Here is a 27,406-nt window from a genome sequence, read left to right on the forward strand (position 1 = left end):
TTATATAGCAAATTTTGGGCCAATTTTCGCTTGGGATAGAAGTTAAAGGTACGTGCACACAATATAGCAAAACTGCTTCGCTCATAAATTCGCTTCGCAAAAAGTATTTTTTAATGTTACCACCAGGAGGGAGTGGTATTGTGTTAGACTACCAAACATTTGCCTTTCTTTGGACACATGAATGCGGGAATAGTGCTTATAAAAAAGATAAACTGCCGTGTGAGAGAGTGGAAAGCCATATTATTCAGCAAACGTAGTGAACCCATTGCAAGCATTGGAGAATATCTGGTGTGTGCGGAGGGATTGCAAAACCAGCCTTAAAGACTAGTTTCTTTTCACTCATCCCTTGAATCATGAACATATAAACGACTGGACATCTATCTTTTATTGTCTCTTTGAAGCGAGCTTCGTTGCCGCCTGTATTTCAAAATTGGTATGAAAAATCCGACAATATTCCGTCATAAATTATTTTCTTTGAATTATCTAGGTTAAAAGATTGATAGAACTTGAACATTACTCCTAATGCACAAAATAAATATTTTCGAATTTTTTCACAAGTTTGCAATATATTTTATCAACATTTTCAACTCTAAAATGCAGAATTTCAACTGCGTGTATACTTTTAAATCCCTTTTGTCACTCCAATAATTTTTTTTATGACTTGAAAAAAATAGCTTGCCAAAGTTGAGAGCCTGTGTTATAAGAATATCGAAATTAGAATGTGACACTCTCTAAAATTATTAGACACTTTTAAGTCAAAATTTAGAAATATTAGTCGGAGTTTTGACAAGCTGACGATGATTTTGCCTCTGTTATCTTTGTTATGATATAGATAAAAGACTTGAGAAGAGTAGAACAACAGAGACTTTTGTCGAAGTTTTGACGTTGTTAGCAAGGTATTCCCAAGAGATATACCATCAAAATCTATTGTTTCATTTGATGATTTTAACGAGGCGGCAACGAAGCTACAAAGGAAATACAAAGGAGATGGATGTCCAGTTATTTATATGTTCATGCTTGAATTGAGAGCTTCAACGTGGTAGGCAGATTGCGGGCCAGATTGCAGATCACGATCTCTGTTCCCAGGGTTTAAAAAATTTTCGACTGGGAGAATTTAGTACTTGTGACGTCGAGTTAATTTTCTTGTACGGAAAAAAATTTAAACGACGAGTTGAAGTGTAATGTTAATGTTAGTAGACCGAGCTTTTTCATACCAAAATTAAAAGTGTCAATAAAAGGTGTATACTGAGTTTTTTTGTTGTCAGATTAAAATATGAGGCTGGAAATTTGCCAAATAACCCAAGAGCAAATCTACTGATCTTAACAGATTTTTAACCCGTGAAACTTTAAATGACATATCACCTTAATGCAGTAGGGGAATACTTGTATTAGTTACACGGTCTTCTCGAGGTGGGACTCGACAAGCCTCGCCACCAATACGGTTTTTACTGACCCTGTATATCCCGTATCCCACCACGAGACGACCGTGAAACGGATTTATCCCGTTGAAGTCCCTTTGCATGTGTTCCAAAATCACGAAAAATATTCAGAACTCTCCAAGCAGATACTTACAAAATAAAGGTTAGTAATAATTGATACCCATTAATACAAGTAAAGATCTTCATCTTTTTATTAACATAGATACAAAAAAATAAGGGAACCTAAAAATGTCTATAAAAATCTACCTAAGAAAATAATACAAAATAAATTTCGTTTTTTGAGAAATAAAAACACAACAATATCCTACTACAATCAACAGTTGGCTCTCGTTAATTCGAAATCAAACGGAGAATCGGATTTGTTCGAATTACAGATAAATTCGAATTAAAGAGAGTATTTTACGAGGGTTCCCCTTGAAGCGGACTAAAAATTTGTTCGAATTATAGAAAGATTCAAATAATAGAAGTTCGAATTAGTGAGAGCGCACTGTAGTATCAGGTACCATCCCCTATCATCATAACAACTACACCATTTAAATACACCACCAAGAAAACCGTGTCAGTTTAATGAAAGATTTGAGTAGACTTAAGTAGGAATTAGTCTAAAAACTTTTAAATTGTAGTTTAACTGGTTGTAAAAAGTTTATAAAATGTAAAAAAAATATCTAACTCTGCGCTGATGCGACTTAAAAAGTCTAGTAACCAAAAAATAAATTGAATCTACATTCAACATTATGGAAAAAAAAAACCCAATTAAATACATTTTCATTCGCAAGTACGATTCACTTAAAAAATCTGCGATTAAAAAATTTACCATTCTGATACGACACGAGCAACAACAAATAAAACTATTGCTTAACTTCTCGATGAAGATTATTATTAAATAGAAGCGAGTAAGTCTTCCGTGTCTTGAATAACCTTGGCGTATTCCGTCTCCGTTCTGATACGAGCAACAACAAATAAAACTATTGCTTAACTTCTCGATGAAGATTATTATCAAATAGAAGCGAGTAAGTCTTCCGTGTCTTGAACAACCTTGGCGTATTCCGTCTCCGTTCTGATACGAGCAACAACAAATAAAACTATTGCTTAACTTCTCGATGAAGTTTATTATTAAATAGAAGCGAGTAAGTCTTCCGTGTCTTGAACAACCTTGGCGTATTCCGTTTCAACTTTCTTCAATTCTGCTCTCAAGTTCTTCATCCTAAGTGAATAAAAATTCAGAGGATATATCTTTTCGGTGTGTGAAGCTAGAAAGATATTTGCTAAGGAGACTTACATACGTAAGGGTCAAAGCATGATGCATGATTTGGGGAACATTTTGAAGCGTGATTTAGAATTATGCTCTTATTTCGCGTGACGAATAAACCTTAGTGATTTTCTTGATCACGACGAGAGCAAAAGTATTTGCGTGGAGGCGTGACGAGGTCTGCTCATCGCTACACTAGAGGTCTCTATCTCTATAAAATGTTTCAGAATTGGTTAAAAATATCCAAGTTACATTTCAAGGTTACGTTCACAAACTCGGCAACTCACAGAACCAGGATGGGTGAACATGGTCTAAATGGTCCAGATCGAATATGCAAAGTATTCTTACCTGAGCATAAGGAGCAACTTCTCCTTCTTTTTCTCCTTGAACGCTTCTTTCAATTCTTCCGGCGCTAGACTCAACATGTGTTGCAACTTATCTTGAACATCCAGTAACGATTTCTTCTCTTCTCCCCAACGCTTCTGAAGTGCTTCGACTTCCTCCGAGTCTAGTTTATTCCCCTCTGTAAGATGGAGTTCGTTCGACTCTCCTTCACCTAATTTGATGGTACGTCCTTCCAAATGAACTCCCTCTTTGAGATTATTTGACGCTTTGACAGTGTTGGAAGACACAATATCTGGGGGTGGAAAAGGCGGAGTGCTTGGTCGATATCGCCATTCCTCAGACTCTTTGGGCGGAGAATGTTGGTCCACCCACGTTTTCACATCTTCCGCCTTGTAATTATTTTGAGTTGCCATGGGAACAGTTTGTTGCTTTGCCTTGTTGTCTAATGAGCCGGCAGACGAAGCAGAAGATGATTGGGGAACTGAAAATGAAAATATAGTGGCAGTCACATTTTCATTGTCTTGACTAGATTTGTTGGGATATACTAGCCTTGAAATTTAAAATGATTAGATTCGGTCATAGAACTATTCGGATAGTTACTTGTGACTGTATCACCATAAGCATAAAAAACAGATTTCAAAATCGTAAACATAAAATATAATAGCACATAAAAGCACCGATAACGCTATATCACCATTAGCCGCACTTAGCCAATGTGATTTCGGACTTGGTTAACTAGAAATGTGATAAACGAAGTTTGAAAATAAATTGAAGAGAAAGAAATTGTGGAAATGTTTCATAACTATACGCAGAATAAATATCTACAGTCTCGAAACCTCCAAGAAATCATAATTTCCATTCTTAAAATATTTCTCGTATTGCCCATCAAAGGGTTTCTCCTTGACGACAAAAAGGAGCTTACCTTGCTTTGCATGTCTTGGGACGCTGATAACACTCGCTGTTTCGTCTCGCTCATTTCCGTCCACACCGGTTGAAGAAGCTGGATCAGCGAGACCACGTTGTATCAAGAGCTTGTTCAAACTTGCACCTGTTTCTGCATCGAACAGCTCCACAAATAACTTCCCATTCTCGTTTTCTTGTACAACCAAAGCACGAATGAGCTGAAATAAAAACATTTGACGATATTACTGCTTCAATTTCTAGGGTTAGAGAAAGTGTAGAACTATGGTAGAACGCAGCGACGTTCGAAAATAGGACACACAACACAGTAGAAGAGTAAAATAATGTTTCATTTTAGAACTAGATGCATTTTTTAAAACAACATTTTGCAAACTATTTAAAGTTAAAAGGTTTGATCCCAATCCCAATCCATAACTGAGTATCTAAGATGGTTTATATGGTCTTGTACCTTATTTATGATTATCGAGTCAAGGGCTAACGTTTAGCCATAGTCATTATAAAATAATACTGGTCTGGAAGCCTTTTGTCTCTTTTTATTGTTAAATGATAGAGCTTACGTACCAAAATCGATTGATTTTGCAAACTTTTTGATCATGTGATTAGAAAATAGACCAATCCCAAGAGGAGATTTTGGTTACGTTAAAGCTAAAATAATAAATTGCCAGACCGGGTTTTTTTATAATGACTATGGTTTAGCATGGTTAGATTATCTAAAGTGCAGCTATTTCAATGATTATATTACATTTATCTAATCATAAAAGAAGTAGGTTACCTTTTTCACGTAATCTTTAACGTAGCTCGTCACATCAGATACGGATCGATATTTGAGACCGGCCAAGGCTGTAGGTCGTGCTTGAAAATGTCGGTTTTTCAACGTTGTTTCAAGATTGTGTAATTGTCTCGTTTGAACCCATTCGATTGCCCCGTAATCCACGTGTAAGACTTTCGCCTAAAAATACACATGCAATTAAGAGTGGAAACTTTTTTAAAGCCGTCTAGATTATTATATGTAATGGAATTTCGATACGGTACCCTTATTGGATTAATAATTTAAGTCTCAGAATGATTGATCCCTTCTCCTCTTATGTTCTGTTCAGTTTCTGGAGAAAGTCAAAACCTGCTGGCCATGGAAACCGTCAAGACTGTCTATCTAAATTAGACAATGTCTTTAAAAGCAAAAACTTTATTTTTAAATGCAAAGAACAGATTCGATCTACTACAAAAATGATGATATGAGCCCCCCCCCTCCCATTAGGGAATGAGTCTTATTCCTTGCGAAGTAGGAATTCCTCCTTTTTCAAGTCGAACTCTTAGCGCTGTCCAGACACCGCTGCTTCCGTGCACGCGAGACACAGTTACCATGATGCATAGAGATGCCACATAGCGATGAACATATAGCTCGTCACAGGCGCAGAACGGGATGAGTGACATCACACTACAACAATACGATATTTAAACATGTATAAATGGTCTTACAGTGGCGGATTTTTGATCGGCTTCCAACACCATGACACGGCGTCTCAAACCATTGCCGCTGTACAGAAAAGTACCTCCTTTGTTGACTTCCAAACGTCCCTGAAACATATAAGTTAAGGGTTGATGTGCTGATGGTTTAGATCACAAGAAAATTTTGAAACACGCGTTGTCAAATTGGGATGAGCTGGAGTTTTTACAAGATACTTCACTAATTTTCATTTAAAGTGATAGAGATGACGCGTTCTTTAGAAAAAGTAATACGATTCTTTTATTACATCTTAGCGCATAGTATGAACCCCCCCCCTTTTTTAAGGGGGGGGGATCCGAGTTTTCAAGGAAGGCTTTATAGGGGGGGATGGGCAATTTTCCAGTTAAAATGGGGGGTTTGAGCTTATAGGGGGGGTCAAATAAAAATGGGGGGGATAGTAACTTTTTGGTTAAAAAAATTTTTTTTTTATGTTATATGTTGATTTAAGTCAATAAAAATTCTTCCCCAATACTGGGAGTACAAATTATATGCTGGGGGCTCGGACCCCTGTAAATGGTGCAGGATCAAAAAATTTTAAAAATATGGGGGATACCTTTATAGGGGGGGATGAAATATTAATGGGGGGGGGGTTCAGACCCCTCTGCACACTATGTAGCGACCAACCAAATCAAATAAGAGCTTGTAAAAACTCAAGCTTGTCCCGCCAAATTGGCTGCCAGTGAAATTTCATACGCTTATCAAATTTTCTTGGTTTGTTAAAATTTCATATGCTTATTAATTGTGTTGTTTAAAACACATTTACGATAGAAAAACTTGAAAAAAGGCCGCGGTGAATCCGAAATATTGATTCGTTGCTTTTTAACCATTTGTTTGACCACTTTATTGACAAAAACTTGTATTTACTGAATATATAGAATATAAATTCAATCAACGTTCTTCGCGATTCTAAACTTTTAAAAATGAAAATACAGAGTCAACATAAGAACGGTGAGCATTCTCAGAATTGCAAGAACGAAATTGAAATGACATCAAACCTCGTTCCTTGATAGTTGCAGATTCAGTAATTCCCTCTCCAAATCGTTCAAAGATGTTAAATTGCCAAGTTGAAGGTATATCAAGTTGGCGTTATGAACCTATACAGAATGAAATTATGAATTGTATGAAGAAGAATAAGTATTGCCAACCAATTCAAAATAAAGAAAGGAAGGTAACTATAATATATTTGCACCAGCCTCAAAATAACACTTGATTTACTCACTTCCCTCTCCTAAATCCCCCCTATTTTCAATGGTTGAAGAAGGCAACAGGGCTGCAGACTCAACCATTAAAGCTCGGGGGGGGATAAGTTTATTTAAAAATCAGTGTTTACTGCCAAAAATTATTGCAGTGATTGTAGATACATAAGTATCCTATAAAAATAAATATACCATAATATTTTCATCTCTTTTTCAGTTCATCCAGAATTAAATCTTGAAAACCAAAAGCCTAGTTTAAGATATACCGCGGTTTAGTTTGTGGAAATTCCTGCTATAAGAAATTTGACAAAAATTTTCCCTATACCTGCCTACACTACAGTAGAGATTCCATAACTCGAGTTTTCGTGTCCCTCCAGTTATACGCTTTTTATTAAAATGTTTTTTTTTCAATTCATCATGAATATTTTTAATTTTTAGGTAAAAATCATCCTAAAATATTCTTACGGTATTCTTAGGTTTGGATTCAAACCTATCCGAAATCTAGCATGTAATACATACCTCAAGCAAGTATTTGGCATTTTTGAGGAGCTTTTTTTTATAAAGTATAATCTTGCAGTAAAAAAAAAACGTGGCACTAGCCTCAAAAAACTTACTCTATATCTCGAAAAGAATTCCCGGTGCATGCTCGAGTTATAGAGACTCCACTGTATAACTAAAAAGGTGTATAGAGAAATAGTGACGCTTGTTACCTCGGAGACCATACCAAAGACTAATTGTTCGAAATTGTAAGGGAAAAGTGAAGATTTATTGCTGGTGGTTGAAGCACCATCTTCTTCTCTTTCATCTTCTTCTTCTTCTCTTTCATTTCTCCTTTCTTCATCAGCTCTTTTCTCATCTTCTTGTGCTAAAAATAAGTGGAGAGATTACTACAATTGAGTCTCCATAACTCGAACACACATGGGGAACACAAATTTGTTCGAATCATGGCTTAAGGTACTTTATGGAAAGAAGACATTCAAGTCATACAGGTTCGAGTTATGAAAAATCTTCTGTACACATATACAACTCATGTGTTTGTATTCAATTCATGATATGCACCATTGCAATGTCTTCTGACATTACCACGGACCCAAAAGCTGATTGGTTGTAATGACACAAAATCAGTCAATACGTTTCAATTTCAACCAATCAGCTATTGGGTCCATGGAAGACATTGCAATGGTGCATATCATGAATTACTCGAACGCTAAATTCCTTTGCATCGAAGAATGAACGCCAGTATCTTTGAATTTCATGATATTCACGACGTGACTTTTTTATAAGGAAGCTCCCAAAATAGCTCGGTCGTTTGCCATTAGTCTGCATTAGTTTCATTCTTTTCCATTCAAAGATTAGCTGTTAAACCAGGTTAAACAGATCGTTTGTGCACAGTTCGATCACAATCAACAAAACAGGAAATAAAATCTGGTATGCACCATTGCAATGTCTTCCAAGGACCCAACAGCTGATTGGTCCATGATGTAATGTCAGAGGACATTCCAATGGTGCCCACCATGAATATGGGAAATAATCATCACACCAACTAACAGTGGTCAAAGCTATAGGATTTTGGTCTGGTATGGAAAATGGATTTCACACAGCAAATTAGGACTTAGGACATATTCCAGAAATTTTGGTGAATCGTATAGAATTTGAAACGGAAATGCCTCTTTTAATATACTTCACTGAGGCGGAGGAAATCCAACACTGTGACGATAACAACTTACAATAGAATTGTCCGTTTATCAGAGGTGTTCGCCTTTTAAGCTGTCCGCTAATTGGAAGTTTTACTGTGCTTCACTGAGACGGACGAAATTTTAACACTGTAACAATAACAACTCACAATAGAATTCGTTCCATGAATCGTCAGACTCTTCATTGGCTTGTTCCTCACTCCCAATCCTTCGTACCATGCCAGATAAACAAAACTCGCTGACGTCAAACATTTGATTATTCTCCAGAGTGCAAAGCTCTTTTAACTCTACAATATGTGGCTGTAAAAGGAAATAATATTCTTGGGAATAAGTTTGACGCTTTTTAGCTTTAAGGGAGCCCTGAGCACCGCCCTAATTGTGAAAGGCGTTGTTTGTGGCAGTCGAGGGGAATTTCACAAACCATCTTCTTCAAAGTCGAAGCAGTTTTCTGTGTGAGTAGAATCCTTTACTAAACATGCCATCCAGAATGGTAATCATCAGCGAAATTGATTTCACTGAAGATTGCCATCCTGGTTAGCATGAAACTTTGAGTATGAAATCAACCTAAATCGTTTTCTTTACTCAAACTAGTATAAAGCTCTGTTATCAGTTACTGGTTTTGGCTAACACAAGGCATATGAGCAGAATCTACATTTAAAATAGATTTTTAACTCATATCATTCCTCGCTGAAAAAAAAGGCAATTTACGCTTCCTATCTGAAAATTGCATTCCAATTAAAGCTTTTGCAGGGCTTAACGTTTACCCTGAAGGTGGCAGTGGAGTCATAAGGGCTATTCAGCTCTAGATCATCACGCGGTGTTTCTATTGCCACTATGTATCGTTTACACAAACAACTGCAGAGTCAAGAATTAGCTAAATAAGTACCGGGATAACCAGATCTTAATTCTCCTTACCTGGGAGTACTCCGCATCTTTGACAACGGTTGCTTTCATCATTTGGTCTTGAAACACTGATCTTAAATTGTCTCTAGATTGTTCACGCTTGCTGGCCGATAATTCACGAGCCATTTCGAGGCCTAATTAAGAGAGTCAGATGTTTTGTCTTTGTTTTTGATATGAAGGAGGTAATATTTGCAGCGGATAGTCACCGTTTAAAATGCTGAGGATAAGGGTATCGAATGAGAACAGACTTATACCATTGAAAACCTTGAAGTGGGGAAATTTAAATAGCGCTAGGAAATCTGGTAAATAGTAAACAGTGAAAAAATATTTTTTTAGGTCGAAATGATTGAAGTGTGAGAAAATCTGGTCGAAGACTTTCTCACTACAGATTACTTTCCCATGCTTCTCGCACTTCACATAAAAACAAAATATAATACTTTCTTGTCTCATACCGTGTATTTTACATGGAATTGCTTGCGGTGGTAGTTTCCATTGATCAGGATAAGTGTTTCGGAAATTTTCGAAAGGAATGTTATCAATGTTTCCCCAATCAACGTAGAAAACAGTGATCGTTTCACAATCTTCATCTTCTTTGTCTTGCAAAACGTAACATCTGGTCGAGAAAGATGAAAGTGGAATTGTAAGGGTGTGTAATTTCGTTACAGGTCCAATTATAAGCGAGTTTATGTGAGTGACTGAAGCGATTCGGAATAACCCGCATTTTTACCCGCCAAATAGAGAACGGTAAGAGTGCTTGTTTACCATCGTCCTCCGGAATTATTCATTCTACTACTCAACAATTAGCAAAACCTACTTTAAGGGCAGAAACTTTCGCGGGCAGAAAGTTTCGCGAGACCGAAAAGTCGCGAAATTTCGCGGATTTAAGTTTCACGATTTTTACTTTTTGAAGAAAATTTACAGAAGAAACTTTTGCGGTTGTTTGTGAATGTTCAATTTTAGTAGCAATAACTTTCGCGAGTGGCTAGGGAAAGTGAATAAAAAATTATTTCAAATCTCATTTTTTCCTTCAATGGAAAGAGTGATACGCTAATAAACTATTTGCACTTCTTCCTCCAATTCCGAATCCTTGTCACTGCGATAATATCGATAATATCGATAATATCGACTCTCCTAGGCTTTTAAAACTTGGAAAAAACGCGATTTTTAGGAAAATTTGATTTTTCGCGAAATTAACTTTCACGAATTTCTTACCTGGCAGAAACTTTCCCGAAAAAATACCAAAAGCGCAAAAGTTTCTGCCCGCGAAAGTTTCTGCCCTTAAAGTAGATCCCAGTGCATCATTGACTTTTCATTATTCGTAACTATTGGTAACGTAATAAAGCAGGTGAGATTGTAAGGGGCAGAATGAATTTAATCCTGTGCTTTCATACCTGTACCATCTTGGAGATGAAGATTGACTTTCGGAAAACAAAGCACATCCACGAGTTCCCGGCTTTGGTTTAATAGAGGGTGGTTGAATTTTCTGTGAGCTCTCACTCAAAGCTTGTTCAATCTCCATCAGCTTGTTGAAATTCGTCCTCTAGATGAAATAGGATAGGTCTATTACGTAATGTTTTACGATGGTTTCGAAGAGATGCCAAAAATTCTCCACGGTTTCTTGAAGGTAAGTCAGGTAAGTTCATAGGTGGCTGGTGATAAAATTCCCCCTACAAGAAGATGATTTCCCTCTGGCGAAAGCTATTTTTTTTAAATGACAAGAGTAAGTAAGTAAGTCTGCGACCGCAGTCGGAGGCGACCCGAAGGCTCCTCTTTCGATAGCTATCTACCCGAAGGTAGGAGAGGGGGCCACTCTTTCTCCCTGGATTGCTCCACCTACCCTTGATCCTTCTCTCAATTGTTGAGCATCAAGCAGAGAGGCATCAAGTACCACTTTGGGAATATTTAGTATGACCTGGCTGGCGGTTGAACCCACAACCTTGCAAACCGTAGCCAGATGCTCTACCATTGTACTATGACAAGAGAAAACTCGCAAATATTTCATGTACAGACATAAAATAAACGAGTTAACGAACCCGAATTTCCCCGATAATAACTTGATTATATCGAGAAATAGAACCGATTTTACTCTCAAAAATATGTCGATAAAGTAAAGACAATTTACTCCATGATAATCAAGATTGAACCAAAATAACAATCCGATTTTACCAAAACGGAAACCCGATATTCTACATGCTGGTCAACAATCATGATTTAGAATCAAAATTCATATTATCCCCTTGTGAATAACACTTATTGTTATGTGTTATGTGTAAATTTCGTCAAGACTAGATTTTGCCCATATGATAAGAGCGCGATACACCCAATACAATCGGGATACTTTCCCGATAATAATCGATGTTTTACCTGCTGGTCAATAACCATGATCCAGAATCGACATCCATCCTCAACATGCGACACAATGAAATCAATCTGGTCAGCCACGTTGCGAGCAGTTCTGGCAGATCGTTTACAAGTCACTTTAAACATCTCGTTCGATTGCCTGTAATTCAATATGAAGCCACAGCGTCGGGTCATGTAACTCTCAATGTGTTGTTCTTCTTCTGTTAAAGCCTATAAATGATTACCAAACTTTACTAAACGATGTCCTATATTGAATATCAAAAACTCCAACATCTAAACAAATGATGACGAGATTACACACTAACTTATTATTCACCTGTGTGTTGTCTCTGTGTAACAAATTTGTCGGCAAAAAATGACTGCATTCTTAGAAGTATTCTGTTTAACTTTAGCTAACCAGAGCCAAGATATTTTAAGCTCTTATTATTTCAAAAGCTTTTTCACACACTATTGATACTCAGAATTAAAAGGGCCTACTATCGGATGACTCAAGGCAAAAACCCTCGGACAAGCTCACGAGTAAAGAATTATAAAGGATCAAAACTAAAAATTAATACCTGTAATTATAAGTTAGGATATCAGCTTTCTAAGTACCAGAATCTCTCTAAAAGCTTTATGATATTGTCTTCGGAAATTACATTACGGACCTGTACGGACCTAACAGCTAATTGGTTACAAGTGATGTACTGAATGATCTTACGTCACTTACAATCAATCAGATCAGCTTTTGGCTTAATGATGCAGTGTCATTGCAATGGTCATGAAAAATGATAAAAAAGGAAATGGCGCCTACTTTTTCAGCTTCTGTAGGTGTAGGTGACGAATTCCCTGGTCGTTCGTCAGCTACCTCGTTCACTGAGTGTTGTTTGTGAAATTGTCGTTGTGAAGGTGTTGGCAATAGACCAGGCAATGCTGGTTGTTGCATCAATGGTGGTTGTTGCATCAATGGTGGTGGTTGTGTTATGAGTTTGATGTTGTTTAAGGTGTTAGTAATGGAAGCCATTGATACTGGTTGTGGTGCTAGAGAGATAGTTGATAGTTTCGTTAAAAACATTATAACGAGAACCCGAAAAACCCACATAGCAAACACTCGCAGTCAACTCATGAATTAGAACTAAAATTCGATTACTGACCCTATTTGAAGAATATAATTTTTTGATCAACAAATAATCGAATTTTTAAATATTTACCGTTGATCATAGATAGTTCGACCAAGACTTCTTGATTGTCAACACATTTGATGGATGAGCGTCCGTTCGAACATTTCTTCATTGCAGCTTCCCTCGTTTTGTAATAAGCCACTGCTTCCCTATTACGAAAAATTTGCAATACTTTGTTTTATTTTTTGCAAAGTCATATCCCCATTAAATTTTTACAGAGATTTTTAGAAACCCCCTAGATATCTAGCCAATTTTCGCGAGGCATTGTAAGATGGCTAATTCTCATTCCCAGGAAAACATTCCTGGCGCATTTTCGTGCTCTTTCTGCTGTTTTTTTCTGGGCATTTAATAAATTATTAATCAATAAATTAAAAGACAAATTTTAAGGGGTAATTACCTCATATTAAAACGTGTTTCAATCATGTACAAATCTTCGGTAGCATTTTGGCTGAAGAATTGAACCACATTGACCTGCAAAATGACATTAACAAACGAAAAGTTCTTTTTGGCACCTTTCAGTTAAAAACAATTTTTTCAGGGATTAGGCTATTCCAGAAAGATTTGTACCCCTATGTTGTGACGAGGTCTTTTGGGAAAGGTGATCCCTGGAATTTTTTCAATTTTTCAGGACACCCTTAGATCTTTTATCATTTTTCTGACCAACCTGGATTTTCAACCTCATTTTTATGACCACCCTGGATTTTTAAACTAAAAAAAAACAGACCCCAGGATCTTTTATTTGCAAGACCAACGTCACACCTCCGCAACATGGGGTTTTTTAAAAGACTATTTCTGAAATAGCCCATTATAAGAATCAAACGAATTTTTCGAACCGCGTTAGGTGACATTTTCAAAAACAACAAATTTCCAGCAAAAATTGCAGTTGGACCACGGTTGTTATTGTTCGGTGATCTCTTCTAACACAACAGAGAAATGGCAGTTCCAAGGCGCGTGTTCATACTTACCAAATGTAGTTTTTCGAAAGGTAGGCCTTTCGCCATGATTTTATGTGAAGTAGAGAGCCATCTCATTTCTCGGTCGATACTCGGAGCGAAATCGAACATAGGATGATTGAGTAACATTTTCATCCAAGCACTGAACGCCAACAAGTAGTTCGAAAAGGAGATGAAACACGAACTAAAAGAGAAAAAGAAGTTCATTCAGGAACAGAAATGTATACGGTACGGTCAAAAATCTAGAATACATTACAGCATTAAACATGTATTTAAAAAGAAATTTGTTCTTTACTCTCAGGTCACAAATATTAAGGGGGTCCGAAATATTTTCAACGGGAGGGGGGTTAATAACCGAGGTGAGAGTTTCAAAAATCATTTTGGGAATTGCCATTTTGCACCTATGTGTCTAAAGTCATAAGAAAACTAATGAGCAATCCAAAGAAAAGCTGGTAACAGACGAACGAACGAACATGGGTTAATTTAAAGGACCTCCGAGGTAGGTCCAAAAACAAGGGAAAGACAAGTGATACTTTTATGGACCTACCTGGTTATGCATTAAACACATATATAATTGATATATACGTGAGCGTGACCATTAAACAATCATTCAGAACACAAATAGTGAATGATCTATCAAAATTAGTCATTTGTTTCTTAATAAAAAAATTCTTTTTTTACAAAAATCTGCTTGAGCCATATTTTACCTACTTTCATGCAAAAAAAAACAGAAAAAAACAATGATCCAATAATTCAGTCCAAAAAACCCTTTTTCCTTTTTCTTGCCGTTTTTTAGCTGAAATTTACCCAATTTTTTTTTTCTTCTAAAAATCGAGAAAAAGCGAATATAAAAACACGCCAAGCAACCAAAATTTCATGTCTAAACACACATATTCTTCAAAAGTAAGCCCTCATGAGCAAAAAAAACATTCATCTCATAAAAAAATTGAGTAATTTGACTAAAAACATTGATGTATGCTTATCGTTAATAGTGATTCTTATCGAAGACCTACTATCATGCAAAAAACTAGAAAAAAATAATGATCCAATTTTTCACATAGTCCAAATAACCCGTTTTTTAGCCGTTTTTTGGCCCAAATTTGCCCAAAAACATTTTTTTTCGAAAATTGGGCCCGTCACATTCGAGGGTTTATAGTTATGCATCTTTGCACAAAAAATCATAAAGAATGAAAGAGCCAATCTCGAGAAAAGTTGGTAACGAACGGAGGGACGGACGGACGGACGAACGAACGAACGAACGGACAGATGTTAATTTATAGGACCTCCACCGGGGTAGGTCAAAAAAAATATTAAGGATGAATGTTATACTTACTTATTCGATTTTCCGATATATTTGATCGGAATGCCGCTGAACAATCGTCTGAGTTCATCCTTAAAAAAAAAATGTTGAATTTAAAATTGCAATCAAATCATTTTTCAAATTTTCATCCTAACTCAAAGACAGTAGAATAGGTCCGGGGGAGGGAGGGTCATTCGAATTTGGGGGATATTAAAGTTGAAGAGGTTTTGAATTAAGCGCAACCCCCTTAAATCGATATTGGCCAGTTTAGAGACATTCGGATTATAGAGGTTCAAACTATGGAGACCCACTTTTATCAAACTTACTGGTCATCGTATGAAGCCTCTTAAATTAATCAAGTAGAAAGTAATTTAAAAAATGTCATTAATTAGCGTTTCATTTATGAATACTTATTCAGAGAAAACTAATTTCATGCGGATAAAGAAAACTTTCATGATCAAGAAAGAAAGGTTAGTTATGTAAAGTTTTCTAATGTCTACGTTTGATACATTATTCATAGAAAAGAAAGAAAATAATTTGGAGTGAAAAAGATAAAAGAAAGAGGATTATTTCTCGAAACAATACTTCGATAATTATCTCCACGCTGTGATCTGGTGATAAAAACAAATCATTTTTCACAGCCAAAACATGAGCAAAACACCTGCTATTATTTGTGAGTAAAGGGTAAGTTATATCGAAATTGGTCGAGTGACCTGGTCTTTCTTTGATTTTAAACGTGAGCGAAAAAACTCATAAAAGTTCAGTCAGTTGGAACTGGTTGGAATAAAGTTCCGCTTTTTTTGGGAGACATTTTGCATTTGGAATTGAATATCTATTGATTGAACAGAGAAATGTAATCTTATTTTTATGGAAAATTTGTCCGCTTTTTTGGGACACATTTTACATAGAGAGAGAGGGATGGATTCTGTAGATTGAAATCGGGGAGATTTAATGCAAAATAAAATGTAATAATTATTTTTTTGCTTTTTAATGTGTTCCATACCAACATGTTTTGAATCGAGGGAAAATACGTAGATTCAAAACAAACACTTTTTTATAAGAAACAAGCTGGCTTAACTCAAAAAAGTTTTCTAATTTTTCATGATTTTTAGGATGAAATGTTAAATAGCTTAACATCACGAAAAATTAGAAAACTTTCAATTAAACCCATGTTCCGAATTTAAGTTGGAAAGCTCAACCAGCATGTTAAATCGTTCTCGGTGATTTCTTTTAGTCTAAATCGAGCCTAATGTTATTATAAAGGACCTGAATATCACTTTTAAAACTTCAAATTCTAATAAATAAGTTGGCATTACAAAAACATGAGAACAGGGAAATTTGGTTACGTAATGTTTATACAGTGAAGTAAATATAAACATTGCAGAAATGTTCAAGTAATCAAAACAAATCTGAATAAAATAAAATTTTCTGAAATAGTTTTATATGCTCTGAGCTGAACACATTTTCATTTCTGTTGTAGCGTGAGTGAATTGTTTAAACAAGTTGCTTTTAATTTTCTCCGATGGCCTCGGTTGTATTTTTTATTAACGATGGATTTTTAGGTGGTTGTCAATTGTTGGTTGTTTTGGGTTTTCTTACGCTGGAATATTTTGTTCATTTTATGACTGATTTTATGAATGAGCCCCCTCCCCCAGCGGTTGGCGTGATGGCGTGAAATTTTGAAAAAAAGGCGTGATGGCGTGAAAATGAAGTGGCGGCGTGATCGTGAAATCGAGTTTTTTTAGGCGTGATGGCGTGAAATTTGGGTCCGCTGGGAGTGTCGTGCCAGTATCTCCAGCAACAAATTCAACAAACAATAAGCACTATTTAATTTTATCAGTTTATTCCTGTAAAGAATCCTGCGTTATAACACGCATGCGCAATTTGTCGTTCTTTTAAACCATATGCAGCTAGTCCAAAAGAGGAATCAAAACATTGAAGTGGACAAACTATCCGAGTGGATGGGTTGTGGATGGCGGGATTTGTCATTCTTTTTGTCTAATTTTAGCAAATGTAGGATTCTTTAGATTAGCTCCCTCTATACCTCAAATCTTCAACAAAAGTGTGCTTAAGCAAGTGTTTACTACAAATATATAAATTAGTAAGCGGTATTTGTTGGTTGTGGTGAGACGGGGGTTTCGATATTCATTTGATTCAAATCAGAGAATAAACATTTATAAAATTCGCCATTTTTCAAAGAAGTAAACCTCATCAAAATTAAATGAAAAAGGGATAGAATTCAATTCAATTTGTTATTGAAAAATCTAACCTGTTTTGAATCAAAGGTCTAACTGGTCGTGGTGAGAAGTTTTGATAGAAATGAAACAGTAAAAAGATTGAAATCGATAACCTTTCTGTTTTCAATGCTAAAGGTTTTCGAAGAGTAGAGATGTGAAAGAATTTAGTTAAAAAAGTACAAAAAGTTATATAGATGAAGAAAAATAGAATATACGGAGTGTAGGAGGGCTCAAGATCTTTTCTGGAAAAAAGGAGAGAAAATAATAAATCTTTCATAGGGATATTTTTGGTCCTTAAAGGCAAATATATCAGTCTCAAAGACATCACAGTGTTTGTTTTGCTTCTGGAGTACTTTTTGATAGAAAAAATTATCTTCTAAATAATGACGTTTTTTGGAAAGTCTGAGGTTGTTTACAATGGATACAAAGGGTTACCTGATAACAGATGGTCATAATTTTCTTACGCGCACAGTAAACCTTTTAATGCAATGAAAAAACAATGACTGAGTCAATTTGATAACAAGAATCTTGTTTTAAAATTGAACTTTTTCTGACACAGCGCCCTATTTTAACACCATATCAACTTTGTTGTCATTCCCAGTCCTTTTGAAGCAATGCGCAGACACAACAAAATTGAGCTTACTCGGCAGATCGTTTGTTTTCACCAATCACCTTAGAGCTTCACCGTGGTGGACAGAAAACAATCACGACCTGATTTTAAGTTACAACAGGGTTGGTTATTGTACTATTTTTATTTCAATTTGATATTTCCAACTCCAGTTTCTCTAAATATTCAGTATTCTAGACTGGCAGACAATATGCATACGAAAAAACAAAGTTAATTGAAAACCCAGTCTGTATGGAACAGAAAGAATCAAAAGATATACAATGATGTTGAAATTTGTTTTCTTGATGATTGCGGCTCTGGTTATCGTTGCCATGACAAAAGCATCTCGTCCAAGATGCAAATCAAATTTCAGATTCGACCGTGATAATCCGAACAACGATGAGATATACGCCAAAGCGTGGCAAACACCGTGCTCCAAAGTCGTCGAACCTATTTGTAATCAAAGCGTTATAATATCTTGGATGCAAATGCAGCCTTTCACCAGCGCTCAGAGTCTCAATAAAACAGTTTGGCCGACCACTGGATTACTGCAACAAATCATATCGGTGGCTTTGGCAGAATGCTGTGGCAACTGTTTGAATATTACGTTCAAATACGTGGAGAATAGGACGCAGCTGATCTCCTTTGAAAACAAAGAAGAAAGTGACATTATATTGCCGACATTCAGTCAAGGACGGCAGTACCAGGTCAGTGTATAATGGAATCTTTTAAGCTATCATATTTTGGTATATTTATTGTTTTGATAGACTTGAGTCTGTCGTTTATAAAGATATACTAATAAGAGTGAAGGTAGAGAATCTATCACCATTATTTCCCTAACACCCTGCCTGGTAGTGCTCGGGATTCGAACACATCCCATTGCGGTGCAAGTCTGTGATCGAAACCTTCACACTACCAACCGGCTTCACACTATCGATCGGTATACATATACTAATAACGTGTATTATGGAATCTGTGAATGATATTTCTCTTCTTCAAAGATTTAATGTTGCAGGCTCATCGAGACTGACGAACATTTTTGTTTGTTCGACTATTATTCTTTTTGAATAATACATAAAGTGGAACCTCTAATTAGCGGACACCATCGGGGAAAGGGGTTAGTCTCCGCCTTTTAGAAACTTTTGATCTCGGAGCTCCAATTTTGAAATTAGGCCATCCCAGGGTGTCGAAAATACAAATTTGGGGTCTAAAGTACTTATCTGCAGACACTAGGCCATAGAGGAACAAGAGAAAGGTTTTTAAAACGCAAAAATGTTTTCGATTTTGGACGTCTGTGACCCTCCATTCGAAATTCAACGTCCGCTAATTGGAGAGCTAAAATAGGGGTTTTGGCCATTTCGTGCGAAAAAATTTGTCCGCTAATCAGAGGGTCCGCTAATTGAGTGTCCGTCTTTCAGAAACTTTTTTATGAGGATTTGACTAGGAAACGGCCGGGGAAGATGAAATTGTCCGCTAATCAGAGGTGTCCGCCTTTTAGAGTGTCTGTTAAATCGAGGTTTTACTATATATACTTTGTCTTTTTGGTAATGTTAACTTTTGACCTCATTTTCAGGTAAACTCGACTTTACCGATGTTGAACATACCAGTCATCCAGCTCTCATCCGCCATGTTCATCATCAAATCATCCATTTCGGCGACATTGTTTGCACATGAGGTTGTCATGGCGATCATTGATATTTGGCCATTGCTCGGGGTAGCAATATTATTATGTTTTGCAGCCGGGGTTGCGATTTGGATTGTGGATACATGGTGGAATAAAGAACACTTCCCGAGAAGATTTGTCAGCGGTGCTTTCGAAGGTAGGTCTTTTGATCTTGTAGATTTTTAGTAACTTGGTAATTTCTTGGTTTGTTATATTTGATTATGATCCTGCACTAATGTACTTAGAACATCCCACTAAACGTTTCCGCCAACAAAAATCATAAAAAAAGAAATAAGTTTATACCTAAACTATACTAAAACTAAGTAAAGAACATTTTTTATTTTTCAGGCTTTTGGTGGGCGTTTATCAGTATGACGACCGTGGGTTACGGAGACAGAGTTCCGCGGTCTGTCCCGGGTCGTCTCATATCCGTATTCTGGATACTTTGCGGAATGACCATATGTGCTTTACTAACTGCCGCCCTGACAACCGCCATCACCACAGTAGCGGCATCTCAAAGACCAACAGTTAATAAAGGGCGGGTTGGTTTATTGAAGGATCGAGTGTTCGAAAAATCGATTTTGATGAAAGGTAATGCAGACAAACGATATCAAAACAGTGTGCCAGAGCTGACGAAAGCTCTCATCGATGGTGGAATAGACGGTCTTCTGCTGGATATCTACACAGCTAAATACCATTCAAAAGAAATTACAGACGAGCTTTATGTTGACTCTATAGTTACCGATATGGACCAATCATATCTTGGTTTGACCATCTATAGGGGCGATTTGTATGAACTGATACTTGAATATATCGAATATCATCGCGATTATATTAACGATTTTGTGTTCGATACTTTCCGCTCAATGGAAGAACTTCAATCACCAGAGATCGCAGCCAATTTGATTTTTACCACTAAATCTGGCATGTTTGAACCGATCTTGTATTCGTGTTTAATCATCCTTGGATTGTCTTTACTAATAGGTGGAACTTACGAGTTGATACAATATAGAAAACGAAAGCGATTGCATCGCAAAAGAACAATCAATAATTTCACGTTGAAATCTTTAAAAAAGGAAGAGAAAAGATTGACAAGCGAACTGGAAGAACTTATAAAACGTTGGGATAAACATTTACTGACATTAATGAATGCTTACTCTATCGAAGGGATGTTCAAGAAATCAAGCAAAAGTTTCCCTGATATACTAGTCAAACTATCACCCTATAAAATAGAGAAAGACTATGCCCCGGATGACGTCATCATTGAACAGGCTGAAGAAGCAGCGTCAACACATTCTCAACAAACAACAGTTAAAAAGACTACACCTTCTAAAAAGAAACCATTGAAAAAGAGACCATCTGGTACTAAGAGTAATAAAATCTCTCCAGAACCTGTCGCGGATTTAGATGATAGCATAGACGGGGGTAGTGAAGAACAACGAGGGAACGGGTATGTAAAATTACGTGACAACGAACCAAAAAAGAGACCGCAACGAACTTCAAAAGCAAAACGGACGGGTTCCTCTACTTCAGGAGGAGGCATTCGTAAAAAAGGGAAAAAGACTAAAAAAGATAGGATGGTTGACAGTGATAGATCGCATTATGGGACCTACGAGGATCAGGAGGGTAGTGTACATTTACCGAATACGATGAGGTTGCCACCGTTGAGACATCATAGAGCGGACGATATTGTCTGAGTTTACTGCTAGGTTTATTTTTTAACAGATTTTATAGAGTTTTTTAAGAATTTTTTTTACAGTATGTCATTATAGTTTGGTTGAAATAGTTTTTTTTAATTTAGATAAAGGATTATCCTTCCACGTTTTGACATCCTTCGACCTTCTAAAAATAGCCCTCCCAATGTTTTCGTGCCTTCTCAAATATATTACAGAACAAACCATGAAACTTGCGGTTTCAATTAGATTTTTCGGACTTATTGGATTATTCAGGCAAAGACAGGGACACAAAAAAGACTCTTTTTTTATCATGAACCAAATAAAGAAAGGTCGTATTTTTAATATCATTAAAATATATTATCAAAAGCGAAGTTGGCCGATTGAGAGTGGGTGGTAGCCTAACTAGTTTTCCCATATCTTTATTTCGATCGCCGTAGCTGTATCATAGAATGCAACCCCCTGAGTTTAGGGGAGGGGGCTAAACCATTTTTGTTTGATTGGGGGCTGTATTTTTCAAAAATACCGGGGGCTAGCTTGCTAGGGGGGCTGAGTGTTGTGTAATAGAACTGGGGCAGAGCTAATAGGTTGAAAATATTCTAAATCATGTTAAAAGTCTATGCTGTGGGAAGGTTTTATCCCTCTTGAAAAAAAATTTGCCAGCGGCGCAATAAATTTATCCACAATTTGCATGCAAAATTTGTTTTGTAAAAGTGGGGGCTATGTTTCTAGAATTTAGCCGGAGACTATTTTCCTTAGCCCCCCTGAAAAATGCTGGGAGCTGGACCCCTCTGCACACTTTGTGTATATATTAATTCCTTTCGTTTTCTGAGTTCTTACTCCAAAATGTATTCAATCTGTTTGTTTTTATTGACAAAGCCTGATTCTAGCCTTTGTTTGGAATATTTTAATGATTAAAATGTTTAACTATTGAAAATTTAATTTAAAATCTTTCATTTCATCGGTCTTAATAAGATAAAAAATGTGTACGTTGGAAATTATAAAAAACTTAAACAAGGGTGTACCCTGGTATCCGTTCTCCATAAATATTTCTGGAAGGTGTCGCATCCCCCCCACATTAATATAGGGCAAAAAAGGGGCTTGCTTTAAAAATGTTCTTTCTAAAGCCACTATATTCAAATTTCTCTTAATTTCAAGATTTTTAATGAATGAAAGCACTCACATCATTTCTTATACCGTTCAGCCTTCCAATCAAAGTGTATTCGCCTCTTGTATTTCTTGTCAATTGGTTCAGCCTGTTCCAGTCAAACTGATTAGGGAGTCCCATCGGTGTTTGTATTGGCTGTGGAGGAAGTTCCATCTTTTTTGGTGATTTTCTTTTAAAACCTCCATTATTTTTGTTCTTCCTATCGCTTCTTGAAGGTTTTAATTTGCCAACGGGTTGGCCATCAGATATGAGTGCAATTTCTTCAGGAGATTTGTGTGGTACACTCCCGGTTATCGTTCTGTTGAGAAAAAATCAAATATTCACTTAGTGCAAGAAACAAAATCAAATGAGGAATGCTTGAAAAATCAAGGAACATCAATATTGGGATGAGTTGGAGTTTTTATAAGATACTTCACTAATTGGTCATTCGAAGTAATAGAGATGACGTGTTCTTTAGAAAAAGTAATGAAATTAACTTAACGACCAACCAAATCACATAAGAGCTTGTAAAAACTCCAGCTTGTCCCTCAATATTGGGGAAAGACTTTTCTCTGTTTACTGAAAATATAATTTTGGACAGACAGACAGGGGGTTTAAGGGGGTACCCGATGCCGCATTTTCACTAATTTTTTTCTTAATTTCCGTCAAACCGTCTAAAAAAGGACTGAAATTCTGCCATCAAAAATTCCTTTGAAATTCAAGATTTTTGTCAAAAATTCCGAATAATTTTTGCTAATCCCGAAATTTTGGAAAACATTTGCAAAATTCCGTTTTTCCGCACTAAAATTGTTCAATTTTCCATCTCTGTCAGAGGGCCCAATTTCCAAAATTCCGTCTAAATTTTTGTCAAATTCTGTCACTCCATCCGAAAAAAGGGCTGATTCAGCTCCTCCACCAACCATGCAACCCCCCCCAGACAATGCAAAGAGTTTCAATTTCATGGAATTTATCTATTTATTTATTTATTTTATTTATTTATCTATCTTGTTCCTGTGAAAATTTTCAAAAATCTTTGATGATAAAACTTTAAAACTTACTTTGCTGCAGCTTTCTTAGCATGTTCCGAAGTAAAGGAAGTGTTATCCAAGATTGCAAAGACAATATTATCGTTGTTCTTGAGTGAGAATTCCATGCGACAAACGTCCCCTTCCAAGGCTAAGAGAAACTCATAAATATTTTTGAAGCCAAGTGATCTGATAGGTAGATGTTCACCCATAATATCATAATACTCTCTGGCCAATTTAGATTGCATTGTACCACTGGCTGCTAATAAAACAGACCGCAAATCCATTTTCACATTATCTGGAATCTTGCCAGCCATGCTTAAGAATTATTTAGTTGCGTAACTCTAAAAATTAAAGGTTACATGTATTAATAATCATTTGAAATCTGCTTCAATCCAAAAAAAAATCAAACATTAAAGTGATTGCATGATTTGGAGATATTGCATCCAGCATATGCACCAAAGCAGGGGGGGTTCAAGCAGTTAATCCAAAACACTATGCCTGTTTTGACCGTGGTGGTCCATTTTCAAATTTTGAAAAATATAGTTAATCCAAGAGTGGATTAACTGCCAAAGGGGTGGTCTCTGAAAGAATTCTGGGAAAAAAAAGTGGACTAACTGCATTTTCTGTCATTCTGTAAAATTCATTTATTCTGATTCATGCTCGTTTTTGGGGGGATTCTCTTTTGGAAAGAGAAAGCAAGAAGTTCTTGCGGCAGAGTTTCTCTAAAAATTTCCCGTGTTTCATATATAATGGTTATGAGTACAGGATTATGATGTATTGTATATTCAAGAGTATTAATAATTGAGTGTTCATCATTCGTTCTATTATTAAATGTATCAAGTGTTCTGAGGGATAAGAACTAAGGAACCATCCACTTAGCCAGTTAGTCACACTAGCGTCCCGCCAAAATGCGTATCAAAGATTAATGCTGCGAAAGCGCTATATCTTTTACTTTTTCTGAAAGCTAGATTTCCTAGTGTGACTAACTGTTAGCTATATGTTAAATGACATGGAGATGAAATAAACGAATTTAGACCAAATATCTTAAATAGGAACATTTACCCATCCGGATCGTTAAGTAATCCATCGATCACATATCGATCTGTCATCGAGCAGTTCCGATGATCGATCCTATCGAGAGCGCGGACGTCTGGCCCAATATAAACCATATAAAAGAAAGAACGACCCTGCCGATTCCCCGGACTCCGGGGATTTTCTTGTTGTATGTCCGGGGATTTTCGAAAGCATCCACCGAAGGAGGACTTCAAAATAACTGTTCTGAAGGCACGTTCTAGCTGGATATGGTAGTCTGTTCTTAGCGAACTAAAGAAAAAAGTATGCTGGAAAAAAGTGGTTTGTTCTACTGAAGATTGGGACCAGCTGGAAAAATATGATCTGTTCTACTGAAGATTGGGACCAGCTGGAAAAATATGATCTGTTCTTATCTTATGAAAAAATGGTTTGATGTCCAAAAAAATAAGGTGTCTAAGAACTTCCTATCTGTTCTGAGGGGATTTCAAAAAAGTCAAAAAGTCTTTGAGATCTGTTCTTTTCCTTCTGGAGTGGCAGCTGAAATTTTTTACAAAGCATCTGGAAATTGTCGATCTGTTCGCACAGATATTTAAACTGCTAGCTGGAAATTAAGTTTTTGTTCTTAAAAGTCCTTCAATGTCGAGCTGGAATTTAGCGATCTGTTCTTATAAGATTTTGTCAGCCATGGTAGATAAGAACAGTTAACTTGCATAAAACCAATCGCCTGGTAATTTAGTACCTGTTCCGAAAGTTTTTTTACCTCCTAGCTGGAAAAATATAACTGTTCTGAAGTAAACATTTCTCCCCTGGAAAACGAGGAACTGTTCTTAATTTCGGGGAAATCCTTCCAGCTGGCAAATCAGAACAGATATTTGCAAATTTTAGGTCGGTGGCTGCTTCTGGATTTTAACATTACTTACTCTTGGATAGAAGCAGGGGTTGAGTGACTTCTTATATCTAATATAGCCCTTCAAACAGTCTTATTTCTTCCCAAAGATTTTCTAGAATTTCTAAAGGAAAATCACATCGAACAGGATCCTCAATAATCTGGCTTATAGTAATAAATACTAGATTAGAAGATCATAGCTATATTTTGTATTCCTTCAATATCTTTACTTTCTTGTGTTTATTCAGGACTTTGATCTGGGGGATGGATGGTTCAACGACCAACAACCGCCGACTGAGAAAGCTAAGCTCGACCAGAAAAGTTACACGAAATTAAAGACTTGACCCTGGATCTTAAGGTACGACTTATTTGAAATATTCTTAAGAGGATTAAGGTACTATTAGTTCTTTTCAAGGCAGAGGGGAGTGGTGATTGGGTGGTACGAACTGCAATGAAAATAGACATTTTCTTTGTTGTTTTTTATTTATTCTTTCTTAATTTTGTAGGACGACTTGTGTGGTCCTGCAGCAACATGTAAATTTATGGCTGGATAGCTGGACTCCTTGACTAATAATGCTCAGCTGCTTGCTGATTTCTCCATATCCAAGTGTAGAAGATGGAAATATATCTGTTCTCATGCTGGAATCGTATCAAGAGGACAAAGGCATGAGAACCTCAGAGGCAGAAAAAGCAAGAAAGAAATTTTTCTGCTTGATTCTTGTTAAAACTTAAAATTATCCATATTTTCTAAATAAATCAAGAAGAAATCATTTATTACATTAACACGTACAGTTGTCTGTCAAATTACTTTCATGAGGGACTGATTTGGAACCAGTTGGAACACATGATTTAGTGAAATACTCCTCTAAAAAGTCATTAAATTCCCGGAAATTTAGAAAGTCCTGAATTTGAATTTCTAAAGTAAAAACTGAGCTTTATTCAAAGTTTCCTGATGTTATATGGGTTGTTTTGATCATTACCAAGCATGTCCTCTAACCTTCCAATAGACTTGTAAAAGCAAATAATGGCCTAAAGCCCTATTATATAATAAGCCTATATTTCCGTTGTAAATAGGTCCGAAATTTTTGAAAAATTACCTTTGGCGTCTTTGATCCCGATTTCTAGAAAGAGAAAAAGAGAAAGTGTTTATGTTCTTAAAGCTCTATCCTTCCCTGTACCCTGAAAAAAGGTTTTTTACAGAATTAAAAAAGCTTCTTTAGTTGTTGAGATATCTGGGATTTTGTATAGGAGGTACCATTGCGCGCTCGAGCTCGGGGATAATGTATGGGGCCATTTTTCTCGCGCGTAATGGTACCCCAGACATATGTCCGGGGATAAAAATATTTGTTTTGTTCCCCAGACATTTCCCCCGTACGCCGTATTGTCCGGGGAATCGGCAGGGTCGTAAGAAAGAACCAGTTGTTTATCAGGTTTACCTATCACCTGCTGGAAGGGCCTAGAAACCTTCTATGACATCGCATCTAGCTAAAAATTGTAAAAATACCACAAAATGTAAAAAAACATCTAAATTTTCATCCTGCCCACACCACCATGACCACATGAGCAAAGGTCCGGTTAGAAAGTGTCGTATTAATGGTTCTATATATTACGTGGTTACATTATCATCGCATTACATATATAACTGTAGCTGTTATACTGCTATAATACTATACTATGATTATTATGCATTATGATTCGTTTCCTTTTTTTAGATCTTGCCGTAGAAGTCAATACTGATAGACTGATATCAAGTCGGTAAGCTATCAAGCCAGTACTAAGCTGTCAATTTCGTAAGGTATCAAGCCAGTAAGCCATCAAGCCAGTAAGATATCAAGCTAGTAAGCCATCAAGCCCATATCAAGACATCAAGCCAGTAAGCCATCAAGCTAGTAAGCCATCAAGCCAGTAAGCCATCAAGCCAGTAAGCCATCAAGCAATCAAGCCAGTAAGCCAGTATGCCATCAAGCCATCAAGCAATCAAGCCAGTAAGCCATCAAGCCAGTAAGCCATCAAGCCAGTATGCCAGTAAGACATCAAGCCAGTAAGCCATCAAGCCAGTAAGCCATCAGCTAGTAAGCCATCAAGCCAGTAAGCCATCAAGCCAGTAA

General features: G+C 36.6%; 2 protein-coding genes across 2 annotated transcripts; both read right to left on the reverse strand.

Moving 5' to 3' along the window:
• Positions 1-1,606: 1,606 nt before the first annotated feature.
• On the reverse strand, positions 1,607-9,380 carry LOC136804091 (uncharacterized). The gene is made up of 9 exons (XM_067060837.1): positions 9,264-9,380; positions 8,498-8,648; positions 7,365-7,519; positions 6,454-6,552; positions 5,431-5,529; positions 4,727-4,903; positions 3,956-4,154; positions 3,037-3,514; positions 1,607-2,643 (listed from the first exon to the last, which is right to left on the reverse strand). Exons 1-9 carry the CDS (start codon positions 9,375-9,377, stop codon positions 2,553-2,555), a joined length of 1,563 nt encoding a protein of 520 aa, XP_066916938.1. The 5' UTR covers positions 9,378-9,380; the 3' UTR covers positions 1,607-2,552.
• Positions 9,381-9,460: 80 nt separating this feature from the next.
• On the reverse strand, positions 9,461-23,719 carry LOC136804115 (uncharacterized). The gene is made up of 11 exons (XM_067060860.1): positions 23,411-23,719; positions 22,389-22,671; positions 15,059-15,117; positions 13,738-13,909; positions 13,170-13,243; positions 12,803-12,921; positions 12,406-12,632; positions 11,616-11,822; positions 10,643-10,791; positions 9,689-9,864; positions 9,461-9,468 (listed from the first exon to the last, which is right to left on the reverse strand). Exons 1-11 carry the CDS (start codon positions 23,692-23,694, stop codon positions 9,461-9,463), a joined length of 1,758 nt encoding a protein of 585 aa, XP_066916961.1. The 5' UTR covers positions 23,695-23,719.
• Positions 23,720-27,406: the final 3,687 nt, after the last annotated feature.

The sequence above is a fragment of the Clytia hemisphaerica genome, unplaced genomic scaffold (assembly GCF_902728285.1).
Source record: "Clytia hemisphaerica strain Z4C2 unplaced genomic scaffold, Clytia hemisphaerica genome assembly, whole genome shotgun sequence".
NCBI classification, from domain to species: domain Eukaryota; kingdom Metazoa; phylum Cnidaria; class Hydrozoa; order Leptothecata; family Clytiidae; genus Clytia; species Clytia hemisphaerica.